The sequence below is a fragment of the Megalobrama amblycephala genome, linkage group LG2, assembly GCF_018812025.1.
Source record: "Megalobrama amblycephala isolate DHTTF-2021 linkage group LG2, ASM1881202v1, whole genome shotgun sequence".
NCBI lineage: Eukaryota > Metazoa > Chordata > Actinopteri > Cypriniformes > Xenocyprididae > Megalobrama > Megalobrama amblycephala.
The window spans coordinates 17,045,944-17,063,095 of NC_063045.1; the positions used below are offsets into that span (position 1 = coordinate 17,045,944).

The 17,152-nt window shown below is 37.5% G+C and overlaps 1 protein-coding gene across 2 annotated transcripts in view; it reads right to left on the reverse strand.

The window, feature by feature from the left end:
* The window catches only part of si:ch211-246m6.5 (von Willebrand factor D and EGF domain-containing protein), an 82,284-nt gene that overhangs the window by 63,529 nt on the left and 1,603 nt on the right, over positions 1-17,152 (reverse strand). For both annotated transcript variants that reach the window (XM_048163786.1, XM_048163793.1), the window contains exons 2-10: positions 7,337-7,521; positions 7,038-7,266; positions 5,259-5,327; positions 4,940-5,172; positions 3,743-3,832; positions 3,402-3,543; positions 2,949-3,166; positions 1,910-1,983; positions 290-566 (exon numbers count right to left, since the gene is read on the reverse strand). In XM_048163786.1, the coding sequence (XP_048019743.1) occupies positions 290-566; positions 1,910-1,983; positions 2,949-3,166; positions 3,402-3,543; positions 3,743-3,832; positions 4,940-5,172; positions 5,259-5,327; positions 7,038-7,266; positions 7,337-7,521 (1,517 nt within the window). The remainder of the gene's footprint in view (positions 1-289; positions 567-1,909; positions 1,984-2,948; positions 3,167-3,401; positions 3,544-3,742; positions 3,833-4,939; positions 5,173-5,258; positions 5,328-7,037; positions 7,267-7,336; positions 7,522-17,152) is intronic.

Genomic DNA, 17,152 nt, shown 5'->3' on the forward strand with positions numbered 1-17,152 from the left:
TGCTTGTCCTGAACTTGAACTGTATACATTTCACAGTGAGCATGGCTCAGATTTCCTGAGTTTGCATGTCAATAAGGTTTCATTCGGTCTACTGTGTATTCAGTCAAATCTAATATATTCAATACTGTGAGTTGCAATAGTTTTGGTTCATAAGTGAAACACAATCTTTCTTTGATTCGATTGTTTTGTCTGAATTTTAACTGCAGCATAAGTCTACTTTTCTTATTGTTAAACCTATCCACATTAATTCAATATTATTAGCTATCACAGCACTAGAATGTAACCATACCGTGACTTTCTTCCCTTGATGCGTCTCGTGGATCTTAATCTGATTGGTCACTGATGACCCCAAGGCCTTGATGGATAAATGCGGGCGTGTTTCCTGTAGCTGCCCATTGCACATGTCAAAGGTCACAACTTCGTTGCCCTCTCGAGCAGCCACGCCGCAGGTGCACGCCACAGCGTAATGTCGGCTCCCACAATCCCACTGCCTTGTGTGGACCTCGAACAGACGATTTGTGCTCTTATAAAGCAAAAACGTGCCTGTTTGCTGGTTCTCATAGCGCCTGGGTGGAACAACAACTGTTTAGTACTTACATTCAAATTCTTACTGTAGCTTGTTCGTCATAGCAAATATTGCGTATGTCAAACAATACACAGACAGATACATCCAGCTGCATTCATTATTGCTTATAAGTTTGAAAGTTATCTTGTTTCTTTTCTGTGTTCTGTTTTGCTGTGCTAAAAAGTAAAACAGATGAAATTCAGAAACCTCAGTGTGCACTTAAAAACCCTTAAAGACAAGACAGTAGCTGAATACAACATCTCAGAGGACTACTTGAACTTAATGGCAAAGTGGAAGAGAGGCAGGAAGAAAGAGTCCATGTAAAAAGAACTGTAAGATAAAAAAAGAGCAATAAATTTAGGAAGAGAAACAGAGGCAGTAATTGTCACAGTACAGTTTCAGCATCACCACTTTAATGGTGACCGTGATACTTTGCGGTTATTGCTCTGTACATTTGGCATCACTGTAAACACACATTGCTCAATACATTACATCTAGCTTTAGTGTATGTTTAAATCTATATCTATTGTCCGTTCGGGCCATGTGTGCCTCTCTACTAGAAGAAATTGTGGCACAGGGCTGGCGTCTGTCAAGGACACATTCACTAATGAGGACAGTTCCCGTACACTTTCATAAAGATACCTCCTTCTGGGCCAAATTCAAAGAGTACAAGTACTAAATCTGCACCACACAAATCTGAAATTCAAAGTGACCTTTACATTCCTACCTCATTACCTGAAAATGTACCATTTGAGCATCTGTCATGTAAAAGTCACACAGCTTACTGTGCGTCAAAATAATCACATGCTATTTAGAACAATTTAAAACATCCAGCATTCAGCAAATGTCAAAGAAAGAAATACAAAGCCGTTGGTAAATTCATTGTGTTCTTTGGGAATTGAACCCACGACCTTGGCGTTGTTTGTTGTTAGTTTCCATCAAATGTAAAGATGTGAATGTCAGTCAGGGAGTAACAGGGAGCTGTTGGAGCATTTTGAACTGTGATACACTTTCATAAAGATCCCTCTTTCCAAGCCAAATTCAAAGAGTACAAGTGATAAATCTGAGCCACACAAATCTGAAATCCAAAGTGACCTTTACATTCCTGTCTCATTACCTGAAAATGTACCATTTGAGCACCTTTCTTGTAAAAGTCACAAAATAATCATAGGCAATGTAGAATAATTCAAAACATCCAGTGCAAATGCCAATGAAGAAATAAAAAGCCTTCAGTAAATTCATTGTCTTCCTTGAGAATTGAACCCACGACCTTGGCGTTGTTAGCGCAATGCTTTACCAGTTGAGCTACAAGAAAAAAGGACCTTGTCGTCTAAAATATTTTACCTTCCATCAAACGTAATGATATGAGGGTCAGTCAGAGAATAACAGGTCGCTGTTGGAACATCTTGAACTGTGATCTGCACGCAGAAAAAAGAAAACATTGTTAATGATCCATTCATACCGGAAGCTTTTTGGAGTGCAAATTCGTCTATTGCTTATATAGAAAAATGACACTTCACTTTTACAAAAAAGCAGAGCAGCCACTTTATGGAATTAACTTAGTGTTGCTATGCCCTCAAAACATTCACAATTTAGATGTCATTGATGGGGATAATCATTGCGGAGCTATGTCGGCTCTAGCCTAATTATAACACAGAAGAGTACAGTCTCTTCCCATTATTAAAGGGCACGGAGCAGCTTTCATGTTTACAGACAACACAGATGGTGGTCTGGGGCTGGTGGTGACACATTATTTAAGAAGACTGGCGATCTATGTGTGTTTACTTTTCTTTCCTTCTGAATTACCGCATTCTTGTCTGTCCTGTCGGTGTCTGGCTTATTAGAGGCTCTTTCTTTCTTTTAGCAGGGGTCAATTATGAGAGCTATAAGGCCGAGTCACAGTATATTTCAAGTCTGGAGGGTTACAAAAAAGCTAACAATGGCTGGACACTACACTACTACTACTACTACTACTAGCCTACTTCTACACCACAAAAATGATTTTCTTACTCAGTGTTGTTTTCCAATACAAATATCGAAACTTTCTTAAATCAATATACAATATTTGTACTCGAGAATGAGACAAAAACATGAGGAACAAAGTAATTTTTTGCAGTGTACTACTTATTTTGATGTGAAAAATAGTATCAAAATAGTTCATCATGGGTCAAGTTTTAAAAAAAAAGCAAGAAAAGTCTATGACAAGTCCCCTTGAAAACATTACCAATGAAAGTATAGTGTAATCTCAAGCACTTCATTGTCCTGAAGGGCATTTCAAAGAGAACTTTGTGTTTGTCTTATTAAATGAAAGATATTAATTAAGTACAAAACCACTCAAGCAACTAATATTACATATTGAGATGCATGCTAAAGTTTCGCTAACCTTCAGTGCAGGAGGGTTGTAACCTCTCCAGAGGCGAGGGCTGCCTTCGGCAGGCTGAGTGGAAAGGAAGCTGGCCCGGTTCCCGTCCCGGGTGAAATCAGTAACAGCGGTGAGAGTCACGGTACCCTGAGCACAGACGTTGTTTCGACAGGGCTGGGACAGCAGTTCGACCGAGCAGGATGATAAGGCCACGTTTGAAACCTCAACGACTACATTGTCTGAGACATTCAGACAGAGATTATCAGTAGATACATCCTCAAATGAAAGGGAAAACTCAAAGACAAAATGTTCTTGAGAGCAAAAGGATAATTCAAGCACATCAGGTCACTTTCAACTTTTCATGACAAATACACATTTGTATCAGTATTCAGAAATAGTTTCAAAGAATCCCAAAGTCCACTTAAAAAATAAACGTCAAGTTTGTCAGTGACTTACATACTAATATACACACACCTGATTCATGCACGCTGAGAGCAAGAGACACTTTGCAGCGGCGGTTGTGCTCGAACCCATGGCAGGGAATAGGTACTGTGCTGTGTATGCTCAAAACATGCTTTTTAGCATCCTCACGGATGTAGAGGACATCTGGAACAAACTGCAGAAAAAGTGTTGGGCGGTTGGCCGAAGCCAATGTAAATCACACATGATCATACAGCTCTGTTAGACATGGATAATTATGCAACATAATATTTGCAATGTTGCAATGTGTATTTAGCCAGTAATTATAGCTTCAGGCATTGTGGATAACGCATGATCCATCATAATTACAAAGAATTAGATATAACCGGATTTACCTTAATTCCCGCGAAAAACCCAGCGCTTTCTTTAGACGCCGACTGCGGGCTGGAGGAATTTAACAGGAAGGTGGACACACTGCAGGAGAACTGTCAATTAAACCAGACTGTCATGAAGGTCATGCTGATTGAGCGCTACCAAACTAGAGAAATCAATAACTATACACTTTTATTGTACTTTTATTTGCAAATCATTATAACAGTGAAAATAATAATTAAATAATTTATCTTTAACAATTTTATTAATATGTTAGTAAGGCTATATTCATTGTAAAAACCAGAGGGGCCAAAAATCAAAGATATTTTTTTCATAATCCATCAATGAATTTAATGACATTAACATTTACATGTCATTTAAAGCCATATATGGCATTGAAACGAACTATGTTTGTTTGAATGTTCTTTTGTGTGTGTATGAAGGACTTTCAGGTCTGTTTTGCCTGTATATGGGAATTATGGAGAGCTCAAGGTGTGTTTGTATGTATGCGTGTGTGTGTGTGTGTGTGTGTGTGTGTGTGTGTGTGTGTGTGTGTGTTTGACTAAGCCCAGCTGTGGCACATGTTTAAGAGAACCTCACAACCCAAACCAGAATGATGGTGTTTCTTGAACGGGGGCCTCTGTGATGTAAAAACACATGGTTTTTTTTATGACCACAGGTAGCGAAGTCCATCTAAAACTCAGTCTTCAAATCTCCTTCAAATTTCATGTCAGAACAAACAAGTAGGAATGAAATCAAAACGAAATCAAAACTTCAAGACAACATTCCGCCTTAGTGTTATTTATGGTTTGTATACACGTGGCCTCAATTTGACCTTTACTCTTTCTTGACCTGATCTCACTTCCGCTGGAACACTTTCTAAACTCATACAAGAGGTCAAAGGGCATTATGACTAAAGATGAACCTCACAAAAGACCTTTCTTGGTCTGGTGAGAAGTGAGTTTAATGGCTGTCTGGAGCGCATTACGCCAGAAGGAGAAAAAAAAAAAAAAAAAAAAAAAAAAAAAAAAAATCAAAAGACGATGGTGTTTTAAGACTCTGAATACTGAATTACACAATTCACACCTATATCTACCACTGCTGAAAAATTTGAAGCTATAGTAAACAAAATCTTATCTTTCTCAATGAATCCTAAGCAAAATTTGACTTTCTAAATTAAATTTTACATTAAAACCACATTCTAAAACTGTTTCCTTTACCGTTTCTCCCAGTCTGAAGTGAACTCCGTCCATCTCGACCAGTGAGTACAGTCGAGTTGTTGTGTCTCGTCTGATCTCCACCTTCATGGTGTTGGAGGAGTATCTCGCCCACACCACCTGATACCCCACCGGCCATGGTGACGTCACCCCAGTGAAGGAGCACCGGAGGTGGACGCTGCTGCCGATCAGCTCTGGGGTCACCAGGGGTTTTGAAGGTAGTGAGGGAGCGTTTGCTTCAAAGAGGAGAAAAACAAGGTCATGAGATGAAATATAAATACAGGGATGAAATAAATCAAAAATAAAATTGAAAATAACTTACCCTTACATACACCGTTAACTTCGGTTTCACCAGGTGGACAGGATTTAGGTTTAGTGTATTGTGAAGCAGCTAAAAAAAAAAAGTCAAAAAGTCATAATACTTCCTGTTTATACTCTCAAAACACCAATAAATACATATTGAAAGGGGTCATGATATAAGAAATCAAATTTGCCATGATCTTTTGACATATAAGAGGTCTTTGTACCATTAAAACATCCTGTGAGTTTCATAGCGTCCTCTTCAAAGCATTGATTTAATCAAGCTGTAAAAATGGCTTGTTTTGGTATTGGGTGATTTGTGATGTCACACGGGCAAATACATTTGCATATTACTGCCTCCACGGCAATCATCGCACCATAGGTTCTGCCTATTTGATAACGTCTGACATTTGCCTACACTGGATGTGAGCGTCATCCCAAAAGCAAATAGAAATTAGGTTAAGACTAAATTTTCAGACTATAATGTTGTTCCAGGATCAACAAAATATGTTGACCCAGGAACGCATCTAACTCAGCAATATCAGGACGTGCATCAGTCTGACTTATATGTGAGTTCAAACAACACATCGTACTGTGGATCGAAACCCTGACTTTCATCCCATTGCCAAAACTTTAAAACCCAAACAATTTCCTTCTTGTAGCCGTCATGGAAGTGTCATAAATCCGTGAAATATTGCTTCATGAATCCAGTAATCTGATTTGCTCCCCTGCAGAACTTCAGTTACTAGAAATCGATCCCAAACTAAAAATGACTTGAATACTCTTGCACACGGTTGATGATACAGTCATTTATATGGATCTATGAGATGTTTGAGAAAGTGAGAAAGGAAACATGGCCAGAAAAAGAGAAATATTGATCATCCATACTACAAGTTGGTAGTTTCTCTCTGGGCTGTTGCACAGGAAACATCTACAGATGTATGATTAAATAGACCAGAAACTCTTGATTGTTTCTTCTACTGGTACAAGTCTTGCTGTATGTTTTAAAGTCTACTATGTCACAAAGATTAATCCTAATAATTTGCGCTAGAGGATCAAACTGCATTTAATTCTGCATTTTCATTTCAAACATTAAATTTGTTAGATTTTGCATTAGATTTTACATAAGGACAATGAACTTTTTTTGAACATTATTTTCATGACCATTTTCACCAACATCATTTTTGCAAAAAAAAAAAAAAAAAAATATTCTCATCACTGTAATGAGAGAAAAATAATGATACTATATGTATTTCATTGTTGTATTTGTTGTAATGCCATAGTCATTTTAATTTATGCTTATTTAGGGGGGAAAATAATCATAAAATTGAAAAGAAATAATATTAATACAAATATTATAAATTATTATTTTTTTTACAAAGACATTATAATAATCTACTGAATATAACCATTGAAAATAATGTTAATTAAAGAAAATGTAAATGGTAAATTAAATGATTCATACAATGTAAAGTAATAAAAATTTCATGGGAAATTTGTCATAAAAATAAGTTCTTGATACTAAAATATTAAAATAGATTTAGTCTTAACACTTCATATTTATTTATTTATACTATTATAATTTGTTTATATTAATATAAATAAATGAATAAATGGTTTTTACTAAATAAATAAATAAATAAATTTATTTATTTATTTATTTATTTATTTATTTATTTATTTTTTGTGACCTGGACATGATTTCACAATATTCAACACATGTAAAATAAAGTTATTCATTTTAGATATTGGTTTTAAAATAATGTTTGTAAAATATTAAAAACGAGTCATGTGATTGTACCTTCCGCACAGTATCCCATGCAGCCTTGTGTTGGCTGCAGGAAGTACAGCAAGAACTCGCCACAGTTCCGGACCGAGATTGGGATGCGGAAAAGGCAGCAGTCTTTGGTGCTTCCATGGAAGAACTGCCACGTGGCACAGGCCGAGAGCTGCTTGACCTCTCCGGGCCTCGGAAGAGAGCTGTCCTTAAGAGACAACCACACTGGAGCCTGCGTACCACAGCGGTTCATCTACAAAAAGAGACAGATATCAAGAAACTGCAATTTGGAAACTGGTCAGAATTGAACTGGGAATGCTCACCTCAACACAGCGAGTCGGCATCTCCGCAGGTTTGTTGTTTATGGAAAATCGGTACCATCCGGGTGGCAACGAATGGTCACAGATCAGATCCTGTATTGCTGTGTTCTGAAGTTCAGTAGAGTCAAAATCGACACTACGATATGCATTCCTCAAGGTCCTGTATCCGCCGGGATAGCACTCTGGAGCTGGAAGAACCAAGGACACCATCAAACAAAGGCCTGTTTCCCTGAATTACAACCTTTTATATTCATAAAAGAGCTTAAAACAACCTTTCGGCAAAGACAAAGGTCATTGCTCAGAAGACAGCGAAGGAGAAGGTCGAAAACTGTGTCATTACAGTGGCTTGAAAACGTCACTCAGGTTCATTAAAACCCAAATGGGGGTTAACGTGACCTCCTCAGTGGCAGACGTTTAACCGGGGTAAAAATAACACACCTTTTTCTGACCCCTTTTTCCTTGCTCATAACTTTACGCCGCAAAGGTCGGCAGAATCGGCGACGTGTGTCTAGGTCTCACGGCAAAACGGAAGGACAAAAATAGACGTGTGACTTTCAGGCTAAAACCTTTATAATCCCTTGCCATTTCTTCAGACAGCACATCTGTAACACCTTACCCTTCTCCTTTCGTTATCTCAGAGCCAAAGTGGGTCGGATGTCACCATATTGGCTAATTGTGCAGGTAAGGGAGAGCGACAGCCCCTGTGTCACTTTTTGTATAAGGATGCCTGAGGCCACCAGAACACTGGTAATCCTCTAATGCTCCCCCTGAACATGCTAATAGAAAGTTTGGGCTGGGCGTCATGCCATCACTGCTAGTGTATAATGGAAGTTGAGACAGGACAGATAGCAGCCATTATAGACAAAACAGACTAGTGGGACTTTCATTCGGTGATAATGTCAGAAAAGTAACAAAACAGCTAAGCAAAGCAAAACAAAATTGACAGCAAAGCACAACAAAGCAAAAAGAAAAAAATCAAAGGAAAAAAGAAAAAAATAGTCAGCAAAGCAACAAAACTAAACAAAATATAAACAACTGTTTGGACAAATTTAACTTAGTAAAAAATAAAATAAATAAACAAAATAAAACAAACACCAAACCACAATGGCTGAGCATCATTACGCCTTAAAAATAAGCATCTAACAATTGTTTTAAATTTAGACTAATTTAAAAATTTAGAGCATCAGTCCAAACAAAAATGCAAAAAACAAAAAACCCTAATAAATGTTACTTTCCTTGCAAATCATACACTATATTGCCAAAAGTTTTGGGATGCCTACCTTTACATGCACATGAACTTTATTGACATCCCATTCTTAATCTGTAGGGTTCAATATGGAGTTGGCCCACCTGTTGCAGCTATAACTTTTCTGGGAAGGTTTTCCACAAGGTTTAGGAGTGTGTTTATGGGAATTTTTGACCATTCTTCTAGAAGCGCATTTGTGGGGTCAGGCAGTGATGTTGGCGAAAAGGCCTGGCTCACAGTCTCCACTCTAATTCATCCCAAAGGTGTTCTGTCGGGTTGAGGTCAGGACTCTGTGCAGGCCAGTCAAGTTCCTCCACACCAGACTCATCCATGTCTTTATGGACCTTGCTTTGTGCACTGGTGCACAGTCATGTTGGAACAGGAAGGGGCCATCCCCAGACTGTTCCCACAAAGTTAGGAGCATGAAATTGTCCAAAATGTCTTGGTATGCTAAAGCATTAAGAGTTCCTTTCACTGGAACTAAGGGGCCAAGCTTAATCCCTGAAAAACAACCCCATAATCCCCCCTCCACCAAATGTTACACTTGGCACAATGCGGTCAGGCAAGTACCGTTCACCTGGCAACTGCCAAACCCAGACTCGTCCATCGGATTACCAGACAGAGAAGCGTGATTCGTCACTCCAGAGAACACGTCTCCACTGCTCTAGAGTCCTGTGGCGGCGTGCTTTACACCACTGCATCTGACGCTTTGCATTGCACTTGGTGATGTAAGGCTTGGATGCAGCTGCTCGGCCATGGAAACCCTTTCCATGAAGCTCTCTACGCACTGTTCTTTGACTTCTGCGCACTGTGCGCCTCAGCATGCTCTGACCCCGCTCTGTGATTTTACGTGCCCTACCACTTCGTGGCTGAGTTGCTGTTGTTCCCAATTGCTTCCAAAAAAAAAAAAATGTAGTAGTGAGGAAATTTCACAAAAGGACTTACTGCACAGGTGGCAACCTATCACGGTACCACGCTTGAATTCACTGAGCTCCTGAGAGCGACCCATTCTTTCACAAATGTTTGTAGAAGCAGTCTACATGCCTAGGTGCTTGATTTTATACCACCTGTGGCCATGGAAGTGATTGGAACACCTGAATTCAATAATTTGGAGGGGTGTCCCAATACTTTTGGCAATATAGTGTAAATAAGCAGGGGAGGAAAAAAAAAACTTTCACTGAGCCATATCTATACAAGAACATTACAGAGAGGCTAGAGTCTTGGACCATCTAAAAACCATAAAGAACACCTTAGTAACCACCTAACAATGCTCTAGCAACCACTCAGAACACCATAGCAACACTCGAGTATTGTGTCTGCAAGTTTTACATGGGTAAGTGCTCATATTTTCATTTAAATATATATAAAGATCTATTTTGGCATACATCTTCTCTCAGTTGAGCCCCAAATACAGACTTTGTTCAAAGGAACATGTTTCCCCCAACCCTTTGAAAGAAAGTCCTCATAAAGAATAAGGGCAGATGACCTTTGACCGTCATGGAAAAAAAGCAGAAAATCTCTCCTCTAATCCTGTCTGCTTTGCAGAAGGAAGACGAGGCCAGGCCGAGAGGGCTTTCTGCCCCACTGGAGCGCTGATGAGATCATGTCTCGGCTGGTTTAGAGTCCATAATGCCTTGCTCTTTCCAGCCTAATTCAAGGATCATTACTCTGCAATTACGTCCTAAGCTGTACTCTTAGAGGTGTAATGGGGCAGGGTGAAGATAGAGACATTTAAGTGTTCATTTTATAAATTCTTAATAATGGTTTGGTGGGAGATACAGGGATGATTTGAGGGGACGTTTCTTAAGGGGAGGTAATGGAGTTTCAAGGTGGCAGGCTTAAAGATACGATGACAGTAAAAGCATCTACTGGGTGCTCACTTTACTTTCCAAGCAAACACATCATTCACCGATTTGGAAAGACATATGCTGGAAATCTTCAATGTATGGTTTTGATATGTCTCATTGTCAAATAATAATAAAAAATAAATAAATAAATAAGTGACCACAGCAAAGTGACATCACAAACCTGTAATAAACTAAAATAAAATACATCATACAAAAGCAAACTGACAACTCGTTCAATAAATAAAATAAAATAAAATAAAATAAAATAAAATAAAATAAAATAAAATAAAAATATCTAAAAGCGATAAAAGCAAAGTGACATCACAACTGTAAAATAAATAAAAATAAGATAAAGTAAAATAAAATAAAAAAATATTGACCACAGCAAATTGGCATCACAAACGTGAAATAATATATATATATAGAAATAAAATAATAAGAATAAAACGTGATATTATAAGTGTAGAAAGAAAAAAAATCTTAAAAGGGAGAGAAAAAAAGAAAAAGATTTTCATTCTATCATTCATTCAACCTGAAATCACACCAAAAACTCAGAGCAGAGATTTTTTTTTTTGTCTGTGGAGAAGATCTGAACAAAAAAGGTTATGTCAGAAGCTCATATTTAAACTATTTAAGACAGCAAGCCACATTTGGTATCCGTCTGGGCTTGCAAAGGTGACAACCACAGTCAAATCTTGCTACGCAAGGTCAAAGGTTCCACAAACACTCGTGTTTTCAGCCCCCAGAGAAAAGCTGGGACAAGAGCTGCTGGGTAAACACCTCAGACCGCTCAGTTAATTTGTTGACTTAGGGACGGGGTGGATTTCAGAAACATCCACACCAGGAAAATACACTGAAAACTTTGGAATAGAAGCGAACACTGTCCACTCTCCTCAATAGCTATGACTGCAAAAGTATCGAAGATGGAAAAATGCAGTAAAAACCTTTGATGTCTTCAGACACTTTCAGAAGTGAAATTTAAATATAAAAGAAAGAAGCAAAAAGGGTTTGACAGCCCAATATCATAGAAGAAACTTTTTAATTTCCCCAAAGAACTTTTTATTAGTTCTATGTACTGGTGTTTTAAATTAAACATAAACCAATACAGTGATCGTATGATGCTAATGCATCTTGAAGTGTCCCAGACTACAACAAAGGACCACCTACTCAACTGTCAATCAATCATTGTGCAAAACGTACACGTACAAATGAAAACCGTTGATAAAGTTAAAGTTTTAATGGGTGAGATAAAGCTTTAATAAGAAATAGTGGCACTGTGAGAAATAAGAAATTGTGAGAAATATTATTGTGAGAGATATAAAGTCCCCAAAAAAGAAAACTATATACTATAGAATAATATTTCAATGCTTTTGCAAGCGAGCTGTCCAAGCAAACACAAAGTTTCGAAAAGTTTTGCGAGCAAACGTAAAGGTTCTCGGAGGGAACGCAAAACTTTTGTGACCAAAAATACAGGTTTTCCTCCGATCTCATAGATTTCCATTTCCAGTTTTGCGTTCACTCAATAAGTTTCGAAACATTTTGAGAGAACAAAAAAGTTTTGCAAACAAATTTAAAGTTTCTTGGGGGAACGCAAAACTTTTGTGAGCGAAAAATAGTTTTTCTTCCCATCTCATATTGTTTCCATCGCGTTTCAAGAGAACGCAAAAGTTTTGCGATCAAACGAAAGTTACTCGAATGGGAACGCAAAACTTTTGTGACCAAAATACAGGTTTTCCTCTCATTTCATTTTATTTCCATCAAAGTTCTGTGTTCGCTTGAAAAGTTTCGAAACATTTTGAGAGATTGTAAAAGCTTTGATAGCAAACAAATTGAGCGTGAAATATCAGTTTTCCTTCTTTCTTATATTATTTCCATCGCCAGTTTTAAACATAAAGTTTCTTTGAGGGAATGCAAAACAAAGTTGCAAATGTATGATATAAAGTTATATAAAGATATAAAGTCATGCTTTAACCTGCCAACTCAAGACTCAACTCAACTCCTACAGAGCGAAAAAGATTCGATAAGAAGGATCCTGCTAAACCTAACAAGCTGCAAAGAATCTTTATTTTAAGCATGTAGTGTTTAAGGATTGTTAAAGCTGGAGAACTTTCACACAAGTTCAGTCAATATGTGTGTGCGTGTGTGAAAGAGATGCAGGGCTGGTAAATGTGAGTTATCTGTTGTGACAGTCTGCCTCTCGGCTGAATGAAGAGCTGATTACACAGCAGGAGAGGAATAGCTCCAGATATTCACACTCTCCAGCCCCAGAGAGAGATATTTTCATTCAAAAAATGGTTTGGTGAGTCTGGGTCTGTTGCTTTTATGAAATATCAGTGACCACAGGAAACTGTCCTTGTTATTATGGCGAAAGTCTTTCACAATTGCAAACGCACTCATCCATTTCCTCCCCTCGGTCAGCCAGGACTTCACCCAAACCCTGAGGACTCAGTAACACTTCTTTTTCACTCAATTGTGTTGAGTGAGGCTTATGAGGAATGAGATCACATGACCAAAATGCACAGCTGTCGGACATTTAATAAAGGCTGATGATGCACCGAAGAAATTTAACAGAGAAGGACTCATTTGCTGAAGAGTGGACACCGCTGGGAGGACATTGTGTAAGAGATGATACCAAAAATTACAAAAAAGACATTTAGCTAGGGCTGGGCGATACATCGCATGCGAGTGTCACGCGCATTTCGTCAGTAAAGCCGGTTCCCTGATTACCGCTAAATCGCCATCACCTGCTTTCAAACGGAGCGGCATTTAATAGACAGAACCGTAGTTCACTGACAAGCTACGTAATATCGCGTTCATTATCGAAGGCGATTCATCTTCTCAAAACTCCACACAAAATTAACATTATGCTCAAAATATTTTCAGCACAAAATAATTAACATACAATCCTGTCAAAAACATAATAAAAAACATAATATTTATTTCAATAATGTTTGTTCTAGGTACATGCAATCAAAAACTGAACCATTCCTGATCTGTTCCATATAGATGAATAGATTTAGCATAGATGAACTGCTAAAATGTTTTGCATTTTTGACTGGATTAAAAAAAAAAAAAATGAAAATTTGAATCCATAACCTCTCTCAAATCAGACTTGAAGCAAAATATTTACCGCTATACATTTAAAGGCCTCGATATACTTCAAGCAAAGTTGAAGTACGAACTGATGTGACGTCATTTCAAACAAAATCAGGCCAAAACGAAGTTCGTTTTGGGAGTTCAAAACAGCTTGCCAAGCAAACACTCCAGAAAATCACTGTTTTTCATGTTTAATATGGTAAAGCTTATTTTAAGCTATATATTGCATAAAGTGCTATATAAATAAACATGACATGACATTACTAGAGTGCCGAATTGCACAGCTCATGCAAACATATCCACGTTGCTATTAGGGGTGTGACGAGACAGGTATCTCACGAGACGAGACGAGACTCGAGATTGAGTTCACGAGACAAGACAAGATTTCTACACACTATTTTTAAGAAATCCTCAATGGCAAAATACATGACTAGAAAAAATATTCTGCAGGTGTATTTGAAATGTTTTAACTAATCATCATGTAATGAATGTCATTTCAGTTCTTCTTTCTGAGTATGAATTATCATATGCAGTAAAAGACAACAATACTCAAGTACTGTAAAAGGTTTTGCTACTAACTCAACTGACTGACTTCTCTCCTGTATGATTTCACATGAGTCTCTTCAGTCTCAGTATTTTCAGACCTTACTGTACATGATTTATGAGCTTCTACAACTTTTGACCTCCTAACTGAACTCCTTTGCACAAACTGATCATAGAAATAAAACAGTATAAACAAAAATGGTAACACTTTCCAATAAGGTATCATTTATAAACATTAATGTATTAACCAACATCAACTAACAATGAGCAATATATTTGCTACAGTATTTATTAATCATTTTATGTTAGTTAATAAAAATAGTCATTCATTGTTAGTTCATGATAGTTCACAGTGCATTACTAATGTTAACAAATGAAACCTTATTGTTTGCGCTTAATAAGATTAAGAGAAAACTGTTATTCGTTTTTACAGTAACACTTTACATTAAGTGCAACCATCGCACTCTCTCAATATTCAAAGTGCAAATAAGACCAAATGTTTCTTTGATACAGAGCTAAGAGATGGTTACAACTACACTGCCCAGCCTAAGATAACTTTCATATTGAGAGATATTTGCATTCATCAGGGAGCCGCTTTCAAAATGTGGGGTATTGAAATCGCGTTTGAATGCGCGCTCGCGTTTACTTTCACTTTCGCGATCGCGCGTAACTCTGTGAATATGGAGTGGTGGCGACCGTTATCCAACTGAATTAAATGTTTTTTATTTAAATACAAAGCAAAACGACAGTGGAGGCATAATGTAATGTAATGTGGCATATTCTTTCCTAATCATCCTAACCACTCTCATGGCAATATCACGAGACTGCTTTTGCCTCGACGAGAAATTGTCACATTTTAGTCTCGTCACACCCCTAGTTGCTATGATCAAATGCTTTTCTTACACTTTATTTAAAAAATGCTTGCTGTTTTCTCAATTTTGTTGTGTTTATTTTGTTATTGAGAGGAAAGCACACAGCACATAATTACATATTCATCTAAACTCCGCTCTCAGCAGTGTGTATGGCGTCAAATGTTCGGTAACAGTATATCGCTGCTCATGTATTTTGAACTTCGTTTTACCCCTATGCAAAAAAAAGAGAAAAAGTCGTCATGAGTATATCGGGACCTTTAAGGTCCTGATATGGTGTGACATAATTTCGAACAAAATCAGGCCGAAATGAATTTCATTTGGAGTTTGTTTTGAGAGTTAGGAACAGTTTGCCAAAGCAAACTTTCTGGAAAAGTAAATACCTTCAAACTACCATTGGTCCATGGTGATTACATAATAGGGAGGTGTGGCTCTGAGACTCCGCCTTCTTTGAAATGGAAACGTTCTCTGATTAATTTCTTCTGTTTAGTCCATCAAGGTCAGATCCGAGTACACTGGAAAGTTGAATTTTTAATTCTAATCGAAAGCAATACTTTTTTTCATGTTTAATACTGTAAAGCTGCTTGATTTAAAGGGGACCTATTATGCCCCTTTTTAAGTGATGTAAAATAAGTCTCTGATGTCCTCAGAGTATGTATGTGAAGTTTTAGCTTAAAATACCCCACAGAGAATGTTTTATAACTTGTTAAACTTGCCACTTTTTGGGGTTGTGCAAAAACGTGCTGTTTTAGTGTTTCCTTTAAATGCAAATGAGCTGCAAAATCCTAAGAGGGCGGAGCTTCAAGAGCACTAATAATGTCAGAAACTCTCTGTAGCTGTGTTTAATTTAAATCAGATTCTGAAAATGATGCCTACAGAGCCAGAGAATATATGCTGCTTGGAGACAGAACAGTTTAATTGTGTTTATAACTTATGTTGTCATCTTGCTTTTATCCACTATTAGTACAAGCCTGTTGTAGCGAACCAGTCCAAATGATGGCCAAATCTTTACTGATGAGTTTATGAAGTTTATTGTACATCACACAAAAGATGACGCTTATGTTATCACTCCAGAAAATCACCAGAAGTGCTGAATAAAACGCAGTACAAGAAGTGTGCATTAAAGTCTTTTATCTATAAACTGTCTCTCCCTTGTATTATCATCAACATACACAGCGAATTACACAAAAACACTTGTTACAACTAACAGTAAACAAATATATACAGACCTACCTTATGCCTTTTCGGGGGTGCTTAATAAACTGGTAAACTTTATATCCGTAAAACAACTCTGATGGACTGTAATAAAGTGCGCAAGCTCTCTCTCTGCCGTGACCAGTATCCCTCTGGAGAGGATCATGTACAGTTTGTACTGATCCATCCTTGAGGAATAACTTCAACCATGGTGTCCTCGGTGACTCAGATGGTGGGAGTCTGTGGAGCCTCGTATGTTCGTTGGTACATCCAACAGCAGAACATTTGTAATGTTTTTTGAGACTGATGTATATCTATAGCTGATACAGCAAGTAAACAGCGATGGCAGACTCTCACTTAGTGGGTGTGTCTATGCTAACAGGGCAGATTGTCACCAGTCATGGGCAGGGTTTCCCTATTCTTATGTAGGAGTAGGGGGAAATATCAAACTGCTTGTTCTGAGAGAATGAAAATGAGAAATGATAAAAAAAGTATTGGATGGATTTTTATCATTTTAGGCTTGTTGTTTACACACACTGTGGACACACATCTGTGTTCAAACACCTTAAAAAGTGAATTTTGCATTATAGGTCCCCTTTAAAGCAATCTATTGTATAAAGTGCTGTAAAAATAAACATGACGTGACTTGACAAGAGTGCCGCATCACAGATCTTGTGCAAACATATGCACATTGCTATGATCAGCTGCTTTCTGTACTGTTGTTTTCTCACCACTGTCATTGTTGTTGTGTGTTTATTTTGTTATTGAGAAGAAAGCTAGATATTCATTTAAATGCTGCATCAGGATGCATGGGTGGCATCAGGATGTACTAATTTTTACCTCTTCTTTTTTTTTTTTTTTGATATAAGCTACAAAGGTTTTTTTTTTTTTAAATGGATAAACCAAGTTACTATAAAATGTTAAGGTCTCTAGATCTATAAAAAAAAATATCAAGTAATTAAAAATCAAATAATTACAAATGAATGCACATGATATGCAGGCCAATTGTTCAAACTGCATGAAT